The sequence below is a fragment of the Rhinolophus ferrumequinum genome, chromosome 11, assembly GCF_004115265.2.
Source record: "Rhinolophus ferrumequinum isolate MPI-CBG mRhiFer1 chromosome 11, mRhiFer1_v1.p, whole genome shotgun sequence".
In the NCBI taxonomy this organism is placed as follows: domain Eukaryota; kingdom Metazoa; phylum Chordata; class Mammalia; order Chiroptera; family Rhinolophidae; genus Rhinolophus; species Rhinolophus ferrumequinum.
This window is the reverse complement of record NC_046294.1, coordinates 47,857,384-47,873,497: the sequence shown is the minus strand read 5'-3', so window position 1 is coordinate 47,873,497 and position 16,114 is coordinate 47,857,384. Positions and strand designations below refer to the sequence as shown.

General features: G+C 47.0%; 1 protein-coding gene across 1 annotated transcript in view; it reads left to right on the top strand.

Moving 5' to 3' along the window:
* Nucleotides 1-16,114, top strand: part of CLPB (caseinolytic mitochondrial matrix peptidase chaperone subunit B) — a 132,369-nt gene that overhangs the window by 58,862 nt on the left and 57,393 nt on the right. The window contains exon 5 of the mRNA XM_033121096.1: nt 9,560-9,688. Coding sequence (XP_032976987.1) covers nt 9,560-9,688 — 129 coding nt within the window. The remainder of the gene's footprint in view (nt 1-9,559; nt 9,689-16,114) is intronic.

Genomic DNA, 16,114 nt, shown 5'->3' with positions numbered 1-16,114 from the left:
TCAGCAGCCTGTCTTCTTAAAGTTCTCGGTCAGCTTTGCTGCTCTCCCCCGTCCCTTTCATGGGAATGAGAGGAGATGGGCTGTACTTGTGTCTCCAGTAGAGTAAGGGCTGACTCAGTCTTCTTTTTAACTCATCAAATCTTTTCTGAGCTCCCACTGTGTGCCACCTCTCATGCTACACTATGATAAGGTAATAATGAGGTGAGCAGGGTCCTTTTCTTAAGGAGAAACCTTCCAGACCATGGGCAGAGAGCATGGTGTCTGTGAGAACCATTGTCAAGCAATGTCTGCTCCTCCAGCCATAGGCCAGCCTAGATAACCATGAGTGCCTTCTCTGTATGAAGGATAAAGAGATCTGTAAGACACAGTATCTATCCTTTAAGAACCTGTTTTCTGCTTGGGGAGACATTTTAACAACCATCCACTAAAGAAGTATTTATTGAGCACCTGCCATATTCAAATGTGTATACACATGAAGCAATCTGAGAACACATAAGACTATGTAAAAGAAAATGTTAACTCATTTGATTGAGATAAGGGAGATAAGCGAAAGTCAGGCTGCTTGAATTGTAAAGGATGGGTAAAGGACAGAATACTGAAGCCGTATAGTGAAAAGAGTACACGCCTTGGGTTGAACAGGCCAGCTCTGTCGTGGACTGCTGATGTGACCTGAAACACGCTAGATAACCTCTCTAAGTCCTGGTTTCTTCATTCATAGGAATTATAATAACAGCCTAGTACGGTTCTTGTGAGGAAGATAGTTGTGAAGATCCTAGCACAATACCTGGCACATAATAGTGTCAATAACTGGAGGCCGTTATTTTCCAAGAGTTACCTATTTAAATGTCTGAGTATTGGAGGGAGACTCTTAGTCCTGGGATATTAGCCTTCAGGACTCACCTGTGACCCCCACTGAGTACGGAATCAGCTCCCAGCAACGAGCCTGACGTATTCTGCAGTGTTGGTGTTAGTGGTGATTCTGGCCAGGATTAGAGTGGCATCAGGAAGAGGGAAGGGCACAATACTACATTTATTACTGTTTATTGAGTCCTTACTACATGCCAGGCAATGTGCTCCACTCCTTACATACATTTTTTCATAACAGCTTTATTGAAATTTAATTTACATACTATGCAATTCAGTCATTTAATGTGTGTAATTCTGTAGTTTATGGTATATTCACAAGAGTTGTGTAGCCATCAACCACAATTAATTTTAGAACATTTTGTTACCCCGTAAAACCCGTACCCATTATCGATCATTCCCTATTTTACCTCGCAACTCCCCCTAGCCCTACACAATCACTAATCCACTTTCTGTCTCCACAGATTTGCCTATTCTGAACATTTCATATAAATGGAATCATACAACATGTGGTCTTTTCGTGACTGGCTTCTTTCACTTAGCATGTTTTCAGGGTCCATCCATGTTGTAGCATATATCAGTACTTCCTTTTTCATAATTAAATAATATTTCATTAATGGATTTGCCACATTTTCTTTATCTGTTCATCAGTCGAGGGACATTTGGGTTATTTCTACTTTTAGCTATTACAAATAATGCTGCTATGAATGTTTGTGCACAAGTTTTTGTGTGGACATACTGTTTTCAATTTTCTGGAGTTTATACCTAGGAATAGAATTGCTGGGTCATACGGTGAGTCTGTGTCTAACCTTTTGAGGAAATGCCAGATTGTCATCCAAAGTGGCCGCCCCATTTTACATTCCCACTAGCTGTGTATGAGGGATCCAGTTTCTCTACATCCTTACCAGCTCTTGTTATTGCCTGTCTTTTTCACTTGAGCCATCCTAGTGGATGTGAAATGGTATCTTGTGGTTTTGATTTGCATTTCCCTGGTGGCTAATGACGTTGACCTTCTTTTTGTGTTTTGTCTTTTTTTTGTCCATTTGTCTATTTCTTTGGAGAAATGTCTACTCAGATCCTATGTGCATTTTTTAATTGGGTTTGTCTCTGAATCTTGTTAAACAGGTAATATTATTTATTTTGCGGACAAGGAAACAGATTCTCAGAGATGTTAAGTATTTTGATCAAAGTCACACAGTGAGTTTTGATTCCCAGTCTGACTGACTCTGACCGCTATGCGCTTTCTAATATACAGTGCTGCCCACTGAGGATTCACGGTAGGATCACCAGGGTCCTCTTTTTGGGGGCCTCGACTAGCAGGAAGGGAGGAGTTGAAAGTCTTTTGGAGAAATTAACTGGGACCAGGTAGGAGAGGCCTCTGAAAGTAAAACAGAGGAATGTGGATACATTATGGGTTCTAAGACAGGGGAAGCCATGTTAATATGAAAATGGTCATTTCTTAGTTGCTGATCCTTTCCTGTTCCCCTCACTATACTGCATCATTTCTAATTTTCACAACAACCCAATTAATAGACATTAATGTCCCAATTTTACCAGTGAGAAATGTTGAGGCTCCAGTGGGTGAAGTAATCTTCCAGAGTCATCAAGATTAGAATCCAGATCGCTCTGACTCAAAATTCTGAATTCTTTTCTTTTAGAGATAGTTTATAAAAGAAAGATTATTTTATGTTATTTGTAGCATTTACAAGCTCTTGAGGGCAGAGCCCGTTCTCTCGCCATGGCCCAGCCTGTGCAGAGGACTTAATAAATGTTTGGTGGATGAATGAGGAAACAGACTAGAGTGTATTGTAGAGAGTTCCAATTAGGGTTCTGAGGGGGAGATATGAGTGAGCTATTGGAGGTCTCATCGCGAGGCTTGGTGTCCTGAGACTTGGCTCTAACTTTCTAAACATGGGGCTTGAGAAGAGCATTCTAGTGCCCAGACATCCTTTTGTTTTCTTGGAACAGAACCAGACAGGTGGAGGTGGCCACCTACATTTTTCTTGTGTTCTTCACAAGAACCTTAGAGTGGGAAGGACCCTCAGAGATCATCTAGTCCGGTGCTTCTCAGAGTCTTCTTGGAGGAACAACACAATGGGCTTTCTAAATGTACATTCCCAAGCCCTGCTTGCTGAATCTAAATTGCTGAAGTGGGGGCCCAAGAATCAAAGTTTTTTTATAAGTTACCCAGGTGGTTCTGTTCCCTAATTTGAGAACCACTGATGTAGGAAAATTCCTGTTTTAAAAATAGGGAATCTGGGGCATGGAGGAATTGAGACACATATTAAGTTAGTAAAAGAGCCATTTTTAAACTCAGTTTTCGTTTCCTGGTCTATTGTTCTTACTTTTCCCCTTGCTGCTTAATTCATGAACAAAAACCATTGCATGCCCATAGCTTTCAGGATAGAGTCCAAACCCCTCTCGGGACAGGCCTCCGCCCCCCTGGGCAACCTCATCTTTGCCCCCTGCTCCACCCACTGTCTCTCAGCATTCCAGACTCACTGAAAGACTCCTAGTTTCTTGAATGGACAGGTAATGCAGCCTTTACCTGGAATGCCCTTCTTCCCCTCTCCACCTGCCAAATTCCCCTCATCCTCAAGACAGTTCTTCTGGGAGATTCATCCCCCAGCCACATGACATGTGCCCCGTTTTTGCATGCGTACCTCTCCTCGTACTTCCTGTACTGAGGCGCTCGGTGGTGGTGTGCTCGTGGGCAGGTGGATGGACGAAGGCTCTTGTGTGTTCATTGCTGAAGCTGCATGAAAAACTGAAGGGATGTTGTAGGAAGTACATACAAAAAATGCTATAACTAATCACTGTCACCCATGAGGAGCCTAGGTTCTAACCGGGGAGTCAGAACAGAAGGGAAATTTTTAACACGAAGGATTACAAGAGGTGTGGTAAGACAATAAATCATTAACTGGTAAATCAGTACACATAACCCACATGATAGGTATCCAGGGAAGAGCTGGAGAGAGAGGACCCCCTAGAACAGGAGGCCTTGAATCGGGCTTTAAAGAACAGGTAGGATTTGCAGAGGAAGGCTGGTTTTCCAGACCGTGGAAGGAAATGAAGGGCCTTGCCCTCTCCAGGGCTGGTCTCATGGAGACCTGGCACAGGGGACTCCCTCTTGCCCCATGCCCTGGCTGAAGATGAACGCAACAGGCAGAGCCGACAGTGCCCACAGAGGTAAAGGAGGCAGCGTGATGCTGGCCTATGATGCTATCTCTCAGGTTGTAGTGAGGATTTAATGAGGTCATAGACACAAAACACCTTGGGTGGGAGGAAGCTGACAGCCCAGCGGTTTCTTCCTGAAGACTCCTGTGACTCTAACTTAGTCCCTGAGCTTCAAGCCAGGTGAGCTGACCCTGGGTTATGTGAGGCATGAGCCTATGGGCATCGGCAGAAGGTGTGCAGTGTGGAGGATGGAGCCAGGCAGCTCGGGGTCTAGTCCTCGTCCACCACCGACGGGCATTGTGAGTGGGGCAGGCTACCCAATCTCTTTACCTCTGTGTCTGGTTCAATAGAAAGAATAGTACTGGACCTATCTGCCCTAGGTTGTCTGGAGAGTGAGGGAACAATTGCATCTAAGTGGTCTCTAAACCGTAAAATGCTGCACGAATGTAGGGGTTATTCTCACGTTTGTCATGTTAGCCGTAGAGTCCCTCTCATGGAGACGTGCTCACATCTTTAAAGGTAAGGGCACTGCTAGACACTCAATGACATTAGATGGCATGGCTCCTGGGAGTGGCGGGTAGAAGCCGAGCCGCGGGGAGTGGGACTCATAGCTCGGGTAGCTTGTCCTCTGCACAAGGCAGCAGTAACACAACTTCTGGTATCTGGAGACCACCCGTCTTGCTTCAGATACTGTTTTTTTTCAAATGTCTATGTCCCCAGTGCCTAACCCAAGGGAGAAAGCAGCATGACTAAATGTTTGTGATAATGTTTTAAGAAACCTATTATCAAATGGGATTCTCATATTTAAATATTTAGTACTCCTCAGATTATTGCTTATCATACCCATTTTACAGATCGAGGAACTTAGTAAGTGGCAGAGCTAAGATTCAGGACTGTATGACTCCTTCACCTTAAGTCACAGTTTCTCATCCTGGGAGGCAGTGGGGTGTTTTTTTGTTTTTGTTTTTGTTTTCAGTTTCAGCAGTGCTAGGGAGTGGCCAGGCTACATAAACAAGCCTAGACAGGTTTCAGGGACTATTTTCACCTCTGCTGACTCCTCCGCACTGCTGAGGCCAGGGAATCCTGCAGAGTGTATATATCAGGCACATACTGCCACGGCACCCAGGCATAGACTTTGCAACATCAGCAGGCAGATATGAGAGCAGAAGGATAACAGAGTGATGCTTGGTGGTCAAAGCAGTGCAGCACCCACTGAAGAGACAGGAATGGCTGGCTTGGAGGGGAAGCAGGAGGCGGAGCCCATCTCACCCGGTCCTGGAGACAGGCTGCTAGATGTCTTTGTTGGGAAGGGGATGGTTCACTGGCTCAGGACCAGCTGTAAACACAGGGCCTCAAAAGACCACCGTGGTAGCCAGCAGGTGAGCCAGTCTTGGATGAGTCACGTGAGCTTCCATGGATTTGCATGCTCTCCTTCCGTGAAGGGGGAGAAGTGTGTGAGGGTGCGTGCTACACCTCTCCCCACACCTTCCTGCCGTTAAGCCCCTTTTTCTGGCTAGGGAAGAATGTGAAATCTAACGAGCTGGGAGCCTCAGCAAGATGGTCGGGGACAGGGCTTCTGACACTGGGTGATGGGTGAAGAGAGGTTATTGATCAGAGCAGAACACGAGCCTGCGTCCTATCTCTGCCACCACCTGATTGTGGCATCCCTCTGAACTTCACTTTCCTCATCTATGAAATGGGGAGAGTAAACTTAGACCTCGCAGGATTATTCTGAAATAAATAAGTGAAAATATTGTACGGATTGGAATGGACTACTCCGGTCCACAGAGTGTTCCGTGGAGCGCGAGAACTGCAGGGTTTTAGCAAGGGTTAGTGGAAAGGGGCTGTCAAGTAAGAAACTGCTGAGTGACACCAAGTTAAGCAGATGGTTCTTAAGTCAGACCCGTGCTTTTCTGAGGGGAGACGTGTATGCAGGATCCCCCAAACGGACCTGTCTTCACAGAGAGAATACACTACACTGTTGGCAGAGAGACATTTATTGAGAAGTACTGTGTGTGCCCCGCACTGTCCCAAGCCCCTTTACTCATAGTGTCTCGTTTAATCCTTACAACATCCCTGAGAGGGTACCGGTGTCATCTCCATTTACAGACAAAGAAACTTGGCACCGAGAGGTTACCAAGGTTAGGTAAGGTACCCAAGATTACGCAGTCAGGTCAGAGCTGGGATCCAGACACAAGCAGTCTGGCTCCAGAGCTCACTTATTTAACAGCCACACTCCGCTGCCTCCAGTAATACTTGTTGACTGTTGATGTTGTTGTTGTTGTTGTTCCAAAAACAAGGTAATATCAGGGCCTTATTTATGAATTACGTATTTATTTGCTAATTCAGCAAGGATTTGTCAAGCACATATGTATGGCCAGACCCTGTAGTAGGCACTGGGAGAAGATAGTCACACGTCCTGTCCTCATGAGCTTTTGGTCTAGCAGAGAACATAGTCAACTAAGCAGGCGATAGCAGTCGAACGTGGTAAATACTGTACCTGGGAGATGCCTAAGGCGCTGGGAGCGCTCAGGAGCAGCAACTCCCCAACTTAGGGAGAATCACTGGAGGAAGGGACTGCTAATCAGAGGCCTGAGCGTGAATTTGGAGTTAGCTGAAGGCGTGGGAGAGGTGACATGCTCCAGGCAAGGGGTAGCGTTTGCAAAATCTCAGAGGCAAGAAAGAGCCTTAGAAGTTGGGGGGTGAGAGAGAAGGACTCAGAGGTGAAGGGGCCCGACTCGTGGATATTCCTTACTAGCTGGGCTATAATGCTGGCACTCTGGTGACATTAGTCCCTGAACTGAATAGCCCCAGCTGTGTTCCTTGAGTTCATCTGCTTTTTATGGTAAGCACCCTGCGTATAGCTCTATCACTGCACTTGTGAAATATTGTCATTTGTTCAGTGGTCCGATTCTTGCCTTAGACTCTTATTCATTAGTATATCTCCAGCAGCTACCACCATGCATTGGTGCTCATTAAATGTTGTTTGTTGAATGAATGATGTGTTTTCTTTGTAAAATGGATTGCACCCTTCCTACTTTCTTGAGCCAACGATCGCTTTTCCTCAGGTTCTTCATTATATTGTGCAGTTAATGTCCTAGGTGGCAATTCAGTGGTGCCCTTAGGGGCTTTTGAGGTGCTGTGTTCTGTGAATTCCTTTTTAGCTTTACATTGTGCTGTTCTTTTCCCTCCCTGCCTGGTCAGCACTTGATTGTAATCAATCTGCTTGATTGTGAAGCCTCCCCAGCCTTCTTGTTTCCGTCTCCTAATCTGCAGTGGACTGGAAACAAGATCACTTAACATGATTTGATAAAACTGTGACTAAGAGTTAGTAATCTCTGAGTTAAGTCCTAAAGGGCTCTCTGATGGGAAAAATGCAGATGCTGTTGCATATGGCACATGTGTGTTAGCTCCTCAAAGGCCTTCTTCCTGTTCTCCCTAGTCCAGGAAAGGTCAGACATCACTCGGTGTGGGGTGGGAGGGATCCGCCTGGAGAGCCTCTGTTGGTGCAGAAGACCTGAGTCCATAGACCACAAGAAAATGTGGTCTGTTCTCTGCTATGGACTCCAGCAGCTTCATTTTGGCCAAACATGAAATGCTTCCACCTAAGCTAGTTTATCTGGGTGCCAGCTACAAACCTCAGGATGTTTCCCCTTAAGGCAAGTTGTGCAGAGAGTGGCTGTACCTTCACCGGAGCAAGGAAAGAAGTGGGAGTAAGAGCCAAGGCTGGGACCAGACGTCTAGGCTCTGAGCTCCTTTCTCTGGGCTCTGACTTGGTCATTTACGAAATGAGGGTGAGAGCATATGATGGAGAGAAAGAGTAAGGACTCGGGTTAGAGCTGGGTTTTAATCCTCACTTGACCACATATTAGCTGTATGACGTCCGTGCTTCAGTTTCCTCATCTATAAAATGGGAATGATAATACCTACTGTATAATGTAGTTATGAGAATTAAATAGATTGTGTGACTTGACCATTCCAGGCACACAGTAGAAGAAAGGCAGTAAATGAAATCTGTTAGTGTTAGGAGGAAGCGTGATAGTCTTCTGGCTTTTGGAACTTTAAATAGGAAGGCTAGTTCTGCCGGAGGGGAAAATTCACGGTCTCCATTCTAAGACCACATGGAAAAGATTAATTGTCTGGTGCTTTTGACTACCTAGGCAAGGTTACCTCTTGACTGAATTACACCCCGTTCCTCAGTGGGAAGTCAGAGAAACCTACCCTTTGCAGGCCCTGGGCCATGGGCTAGGGGTTCCGGTTGATAGGACCAAATTCCATCCCCCGACGAAGTCAGTTCAGGAGGGAACATAAGACAGTTACTCTGATAATTTCGACATGAGGCAGAAAGAAACCCTATCACCTAAGCAAGATAGCTATTCTGTGGGGCCTCAGTTCCCAGGGGAAGGCCTCAGAGGTGGCGTGACCTTCCAATTTATTGTCCAGACTGGGACTGTCCAGGACAACACAGACCAGGTTCCTCGCAGGTGAACAGGGACGCGTGTGGTCACCCACCCACGGAGTCCTATAAAAGTGATCGAAGTGGTTTTAGGTTCTTTTATATGAAACTAGAGAGGGAAAGTCATGAATATTAGCACTAGAGTAAGACTGGGGGGTTTTGGTTCTTTGACCACATGAAATGCTATTCTTCTTACCTTCAAAAAAATGTTCACAGTGCGTTTATTAAAGGTAAAAAAAAGCACATTACAAAAATTGCAATTTAAGTAGTAAATCCCAATTTTTTAGGATACATACATACACATACACATATGCATACGCATGAATATATAGGTATGTATATATTATAGAGTATATATGTAGGATATATATATATGTATGTATGTATATATATATGAAGGATATATACCAAAATGTTAAGAGCAGTGTCTCAAGTTGCTGAGATAGCAACCCCTTTTTTGTACTTTTCTGTAGTTCCAAAATTTTAATGGCTTTTATAAATTAAAAAAGATCTTTACAAAATAATATTAAATACTCACTAAATTGTAAACATCTTCAAAGCAGAGGGGTATGCTACTGTTCTGCCAAGCACAGCGTCTGTCTCCTGCCCTGTCTTACCCCAGCCTTCTTTCTTCACCTGGGTCACGCCTCTTCACCCTTCAAGACTCTGGGTTTCTGGGATCCTCTCTTCATGCCCAAATTGAGCTAAGCTGCCCTCTGGCTTTCCATATCATCCTGTTATACCTCCAACATACCATTTATTTCAAATAATACTTGAAACATCTGTTTGTCGTTTGCCTCCTTCTTTGGATTAGGTCAGAGACCGTGTGTGATTGATTCACTTCTATGTCCCCAAATGAATCCTGATACTTAATAGTAAATGTTGGTGGAACTAACTGGTCTGTTTTACCTTCTCTTGCTCAGCACAGATGGCCAGGCGTATAGTAGGTGCCATTATATGTTTAGTAGATGAGTGAGTGAATCAAAATGCCAAGAGAAAGAAGGTGTGATTGGTGGCTCACGCATTGGTTGCTAATGGGAGGTTTGTGTTACTGTCTCCCAGTCCTGGTCACCCGAGAGGATGATTTCAACAACCGGCTGAACAACCGCGCCAGCTTCAAGGGCTGCACAGCCCTGCACTACGCTGTCCTCGCCGACGACTACCGCACCATCAAGGTGCTGCTCGATGGAGGTGAGAGCATGGGGAGGTGAGCGGGGCAGGGTGTGCGTCAGTGAGGCGGATGGAGGTGAGAGCATGGGTGAGCGGGGGGGGCCGGGCGGGGCATGGGCAGGGAAAGACTTGACAGCTTTTCCACTCTGCACATGCCATGTTCCCCCAGAGCCGGGCCCCTCCCAGAGCTGGAGCTGCCTCAGTGGTGGCCTGTGCACGTGTGATTTGCCCTGTGTGGCCGGAGTGTGTTCTTTACCTACCTGTGTGTTATGTACCCTGCCATCCTGCCTGTTCGTACGTGCCCTGAGATTTTGTTTGTTGCACTCCCCGAAAGTGTCCTTTCCTCTCCCCTGTGACCTCCAGAGGGGGGCTATTGGAACAAGGGAAAGGCCCTTCACATCTCTGCTAACCCAGGTCTCAAGGACATCCTCCGTGATGCCTCCCCTACTCAGTCTCAGGTGACATTTGTCACCGTATGGAAAGTTTTTTATGTGTTCAGTCACCTTCTCCCTAACTTGACTCTGAGCTCCCTGAAGTCCAGAACCTCGGCTGACTCATCCCCAGCACCTGGCATAGTACCCAGGACACAGTCAGCGCTCAGTAACCATGCTGAATGAGTGAATTCCCTCCCTTTGCAGAGCATCAGTTTAAATGGAGGGACAGTGTGTGCCATCTCCAGATTCGGGCTGATCTAGTCCTGTCCAAGTCTGATGCATTGTTTCCCTCCACCCTGCCTGACACTCCCAAGCAGTCACCTTTCCTCCCACTTCCTTTTATCCCCCTCCGGCCTCTCTCTGGGATAGGGAGGGAAGCATCTTGCCAGAACGTGTGTTCCCCACGCCCCTGAGTATGGCACACGACTGCCTGTTTATGCCCTCCCTGTACCTTCTTGAGAGGCTACAGACCCTCTTTTGGGGCTGGACACCGGGGTCCTCCTTGTCAGGGGTCATTCTCCAAGAACCGGAGAACCGTAGGGGTCTTCAGAGGTCCGTGGGGTTATCTGCTCTCCCAGCAGAAACCTCTCCTCAGCTGGCTGGCTGCCTTTCCTTGGATTCTGTCAGGGACTGAGAGAACCCTGCTTCTTCCCTGGGAATCTATTCCATTTTAGGTGTCCATTGAGTCCATTTCTTCTCTGCGTGGTTACAATGTCTTCTTTTAAATGATCTGTAATTTTTTTCTCTGTAACTTCTGCCAACTGTTCTCTGCAGCCAATCACTTTTCAAAATCCAGTCTTCAAAGAAGGTTCTTTCCATGCCAAACCCTTTGCCTCCCTGCCCCAGTATGCCCACATCGTCTTCTAGCCCTTGTCATATGGTTGAGTTGGAGGGATTTCCCTGTAACCCCCAAATCAGCCACATTGGCTTAAGACTCAGGCCTGGCCCACACCCCCAGCCTACAAAAGGGACCTGCCCCAGAGTGTGCATTAGTTGGGGCATTACATTGTTTAGGGCAGGACTGCTGCGGATACGTGACAGTGCCTGGGGTGATTGATGTTTTTGAAGCAAGAACTCACTGCTCTCAGAAGGAGAGACTTAGAAAACATCCGCAAGCAGGATGCTACTTACTTTGTCCTTTGGAAAGCTTTCCTGCGAGACATTTGTAGCTAAGAATTGGAGCATTCACCATGGGGCTTCACTCTGTCGTGCCTTAAAATCAATCAATACCCCCCAGCCATTGTCCAGTGGTTTATATTCCCCGCTTCCTCTCAGCCCCCAAACAGACAGAGAATTCACTCTAAAAAGAGACCCTCTCTCCAGCCTTCCAGATCGAACACCTTTGAAATGACGAGGCACGGGCCTTTTATGAAGTGCCTCACCCTCCCACCCCAGGCCAGGGCTGGCCCTTTGAGCCGTTCCAGGGGCATGGTTCCTGCCTGTTGACTTGGAACAGATGCCCATGGCCCCCACATTTACAGTTCGCCCACCTGCCTTTTTACCCAGCATCCATTTACACCCCCTGCCCTAGCCTCCAGCCTCAAGGGCCAAAACCATTAACCCACTTATTTCTCCCTTCCTGAGCTGAACAAGTGGCCGTCACTCAGGGCCTGCAGGCCTGCCAACTTCTGACCTCCCTCCCCGCTGACCTCTCTTGGTCGGCCTGTGTATGTGACCAGCCAACCGAGAGGCAGGATCCTGCTCCCTTGTCCTGGGGGCTGTTGCCAGTAACATTTCCAAAGTCTGCTGACCCCAGTTGACCTTCTGTAAGGGTTTCAGGGAAGGCAGGAGGGTCTGCCTTCCTGACCATCCAGCTTTCTTAGCCTTTATTTGCCACCAGCCTGGCTGCAGCAACTCAGAGAGTGGCATTCTCGTGAGATCCAAGAGGCCAGCCTGTGCTCACGAGGTCCACACAGAACTCCTGTCCTTGAAATTGCTTAGTTCACAGGGATTTCAGGTCCCCAGATCTTAGAGGGTTAGAGCTAGAGGGGGCAGCAGTGCTTGCCCTCTGACCAGCGGTTCCCATGGGAGGGCTGGGAGGAGGTCTCGGCAGCAACATCAGTGTGCTAATGTGGGAAGTTCTCTGACCAGTGTGGGCTAATGGAAAGGACACCTCAGTCTTCCGAGTCAGGCCAACCTGAGTTTGCTTCCCAGCTCCCTGACCTTCCCACCTGTATTGCCTTGGATATGTCACCTAACTCTCTAAGCCTCCGTTTTCTCGTCTGTAAAGTAACACCTGAGAAGAGTCATAGAGATAGCATGAGGATTAGTGACAACGTCTGTAAAAGCCCTTGCTGCATGTTCCATGATTGTATAGAGAAATCAGACTCTCACCCTGGCAGCTATAATCCCATTTCTCCTTCATGAAACCTGTACTTCTACCTAACGGCTTCTTAATTCTGTTTCTGCCCACAACTTCCCCACCCTGCCTAAAATGCCATCACGTTCCCTCTCTTCTCATCTAGATCCGGGACCCTTCCAGGCCTCCATCTCAGGAAGCCTCTCCCGGGAGTCTGATCCACTCTGAGAGCACTGCCTCTGAACTGTTACAGTGTTGGGCTGGCTGCTTAGCGCAGATAGGTCTCTTCTTCACCTTCAGGAGACCCCATAACTACTGGAAAGAACACAGCCTTGGGAGTCAGACACACCTGGGTTTAAATCTCAGGTCTGTAATATGATTCTGGGCAAGCCACTTGCCATCTCTGAGACCATGGACCTCAGGGCATCCTAAGATGAGTCAGGCAAACTGTCCCTGACCCTGAGAGACGCTCAGACTGGTGGAGGAGACAGATAAGGAAATGGGCAGTGGCCGCTGGGTAGGTGGTCTGGCGTGGGCTGGACAAGGGCCTCTGGGAACATGGAGGAGGAAATACCCGGCGAGCAGGGGCATGGAGTCAGTGACAGAAAGCTTCTCCGAGGAGGGAATGCTTCTCCTTACCAAGAAGGGTATTAGGTTGCCAGACGATTTCTATGGCAGGGTTCTCAATTCACTGGTACCCGTTTTCTACCCCCGACCTCCACAGAAAAGTGGGTGCACAGGCAGGCCCCTGTGGTTTTCATCTCTGAAGATGCTGCTTCTGCCTGTGTTGCTGGTTAGAACAGGAAGGCTCTGCTTCATTCAGCTCTTGACTGCCAAATACAAGAAAAGGTCGGAGGGAGGGAGGGAGGGAGGGAGGGAGAGGCAGGATGGCTGGGAAGGGCAGTTACCAGGGAAGGTGGGGAGCCTCCTTCCTCAAGCCTCTGGAACTGACTCATCCTCATAGTCCCAGGACTGTCAAGGTGCCATCATAGTTGTTTTCTCCTAGGAATGTGATCCAACTGCCAGATCCACCTTCCTAAAACACATCTCTCATCATGGCAGCCTTTCTAACCAGGATTCCCCCAGAGAATTGCGCCCTAATGCTGTAAGGCGTCCGTTGTACACAAGGAATTCACAGGCATCTAAAATCGTACTACTAAGTATCATTCTTGGGAAAATTGAGAAAATCATGACTCAAATTTCCCATATGTGGTTCAAAGGAGAAACCCCAACTGAGAAAGGCTCCAAGGAAAGGTCATGAACTGAGGAGTCAGCTCTGAAAACTAGTCCTGCCACTTCATAGCTGTGTGATCCTAGGCAACCTAGGACCACTCTGAGGTTCTCTTTCCTCACCTGGAAATGGAGTGATACCACCTACTTTCTAAGGTTTTTGTCAGGATGAGGACACGCATATGTTCTACAGAGTAGGCACTTTATATACAGTCGGTATTATTTCAAAAACACTCCGTGCTCACTTGTTAAAAAAAAAAATATTTTTTAAAATCCTACCCGTCCTACCTTTTTAACCTGGTTTTAAAGTTGTCCTCATCTGACCCCCACCTAACTTTTCCCCCCACTGCTGCCCTAATGCTCCTGCCACATTATGATGTTGATTCAGGGTTCCCACCTTACTGCCTTTACTCTCATAGTCTTTCTGCCTCTCGTTTCCCTTTAAGACATTGTTTCTCAGCAGGGTGGAATTCTTTCTGCCAGTCACTCTCCAGCTCTAATGCCACCTCCCTTCTGAAGTCTTCTCTGTTCCATGGATTTGGGTCCAGTCCCCTTACTCGACTGAGATAGACGGAGGGCCAGGACTGTGTTAGTTGTCCCGCCTCCTTTGCCACAGTGCCCGCCCGTGGTTCAGTACGAGTTTGGATGCACTGGTCAATCTCCATAGCCACCGGATATGTGGTATCTTTGCTTCCTGGCCCACTTGCTCTTAGGGTCAGTGTGTCTGGCTATTTAAGAGCTTCCCCTCTTTCTAGTCACAGTGATGCTCCCTTTTCACCCACCAATGCTCATCACCTCAGAAACACTTGGGATCTGTGAAACCTAATAGCACTTTCCCCAGGATTTCCCTTAGCCTCTTTCCTGCCTCTGTCCAAGGACACAGCCCAATCGTCAGTGTTAACCAGCCACCCTCAAATGAGTCGTTAAGTTCCCCCAATCCCTGCCTGAGGCAAAGAGCCTTTCCAGTGCAAACATCCTTCCTCCCTGGAGCAGCCTGGTAGTTTGTTGTCGGGGCTCGAAACTTAGTTCCATTGGGTGTTCCACTTCACTGTCTGTCCATCTGGCTGCACTGCCAGATGTTGAGGGAGTCGGCCTGCCTCAGGCTGTCCTCTGATTCTTGCCAACAATACAGAGAAGGGGAATGAGCACTGGGCTGAAACTCAGATGTCTGGCTCTGCCACCAGCAAATCTTGTTTCCTTTAGGCAAGTCCCTTCTCCTCCTCAGTAAAAGAGAGAAGTTAGAGTGGCTGATCCCAAGAACCCCATCCAGCTCCAGCATCCCGTGCAGCCCCTGGGCAAGTCTTTTCATTCATTTTTCAAATACTTACTGAGCATCTCTCCTGTCCTAGGCCCCACCCGAGGCACCAGGGAAATAAAGATGACCCAGGCATGGTCTTTGCCCTTAAGGAACTCATAGTTCAATGAGGAAATCAGACATTTTAACCAAGAAATGCTGCTGGCTGGTATGTTAATGGAGATGTATAGAAGGTGCTGAGGGATCACAGAGAAATCCCTTCACATCTCTGGGGAGGGCAGCGAGAGCAGATGTAGGAGGTGGTGTTTGTACTAGGTCTTCAAGGATGACTGCAAGTTTACCAGGTAGGTGAGAGAGAAAAGCAGAGGGAACAGCATGTTTGGAGGCATGGATTATGAAGCAGCACACTTTATTCAATACATCACAGGCAGTTCAGAAGAGCTGGATTTATAGGGTTTGGATGGAAGGGTCAGAAGGCAAGAATGGAAAGCAGGAGCCAATAATGAAGGCCTGTAACATAAACTCTGCTAAGAAAATTGGACTTTATCCTCCAGTGGGAAACCATTAAGATTTAGTGGAAAACCACTTTGATGTATGTTTAATGTGAAAGATGGTTTAGAAGTTTCAAAATTGTTTATCAGTAATTGAGTAGATAATAAATTATGGAATGTTCACACAATGGAATAATAAATTGAATGAATGAACGAATTCTTGCTCTATACAACATGGATGAATCTCAGAAACCTTAACACAAGCTGGACGTGAAGTGTGACAACATTTATATGTAAAGTTCAAAATAGACAAAACTAGCCAATAGTGTAAGAGGTCACAGTAGTAGTTACCCTCAAGGGGGCAGGTAGTAACAGGGGCCTTCTGGTGCTGTAATGTTCTGTTTCTTTATCTAGGTGCTGGTTATGCAGGTGTGTTCATTCACCTTGTGAAGATTCACTGAGCTGTCCTCTTATGTACATTTTGTACATATTGTTATACTTGAAAGAAAAATAGAAAAAAATGGATTAGAAGGGGCATGATCGGAGAAAGGGAAAATAATGCATTGGAAAGCTATTATAATTGTCTAGGCGAGGACTGAAACAAGACAGTGGGAAAGGAGAGAAGAGGAATGGTCCCAGGAAGATTTAAGCATAGACTCAGTAGGGTCAGATGGGGAGAAAGAAGTAGTCAAGATGAGGTCCAGGTTCTGGACTGGATGGCAAGTAGGTGCTGTACCT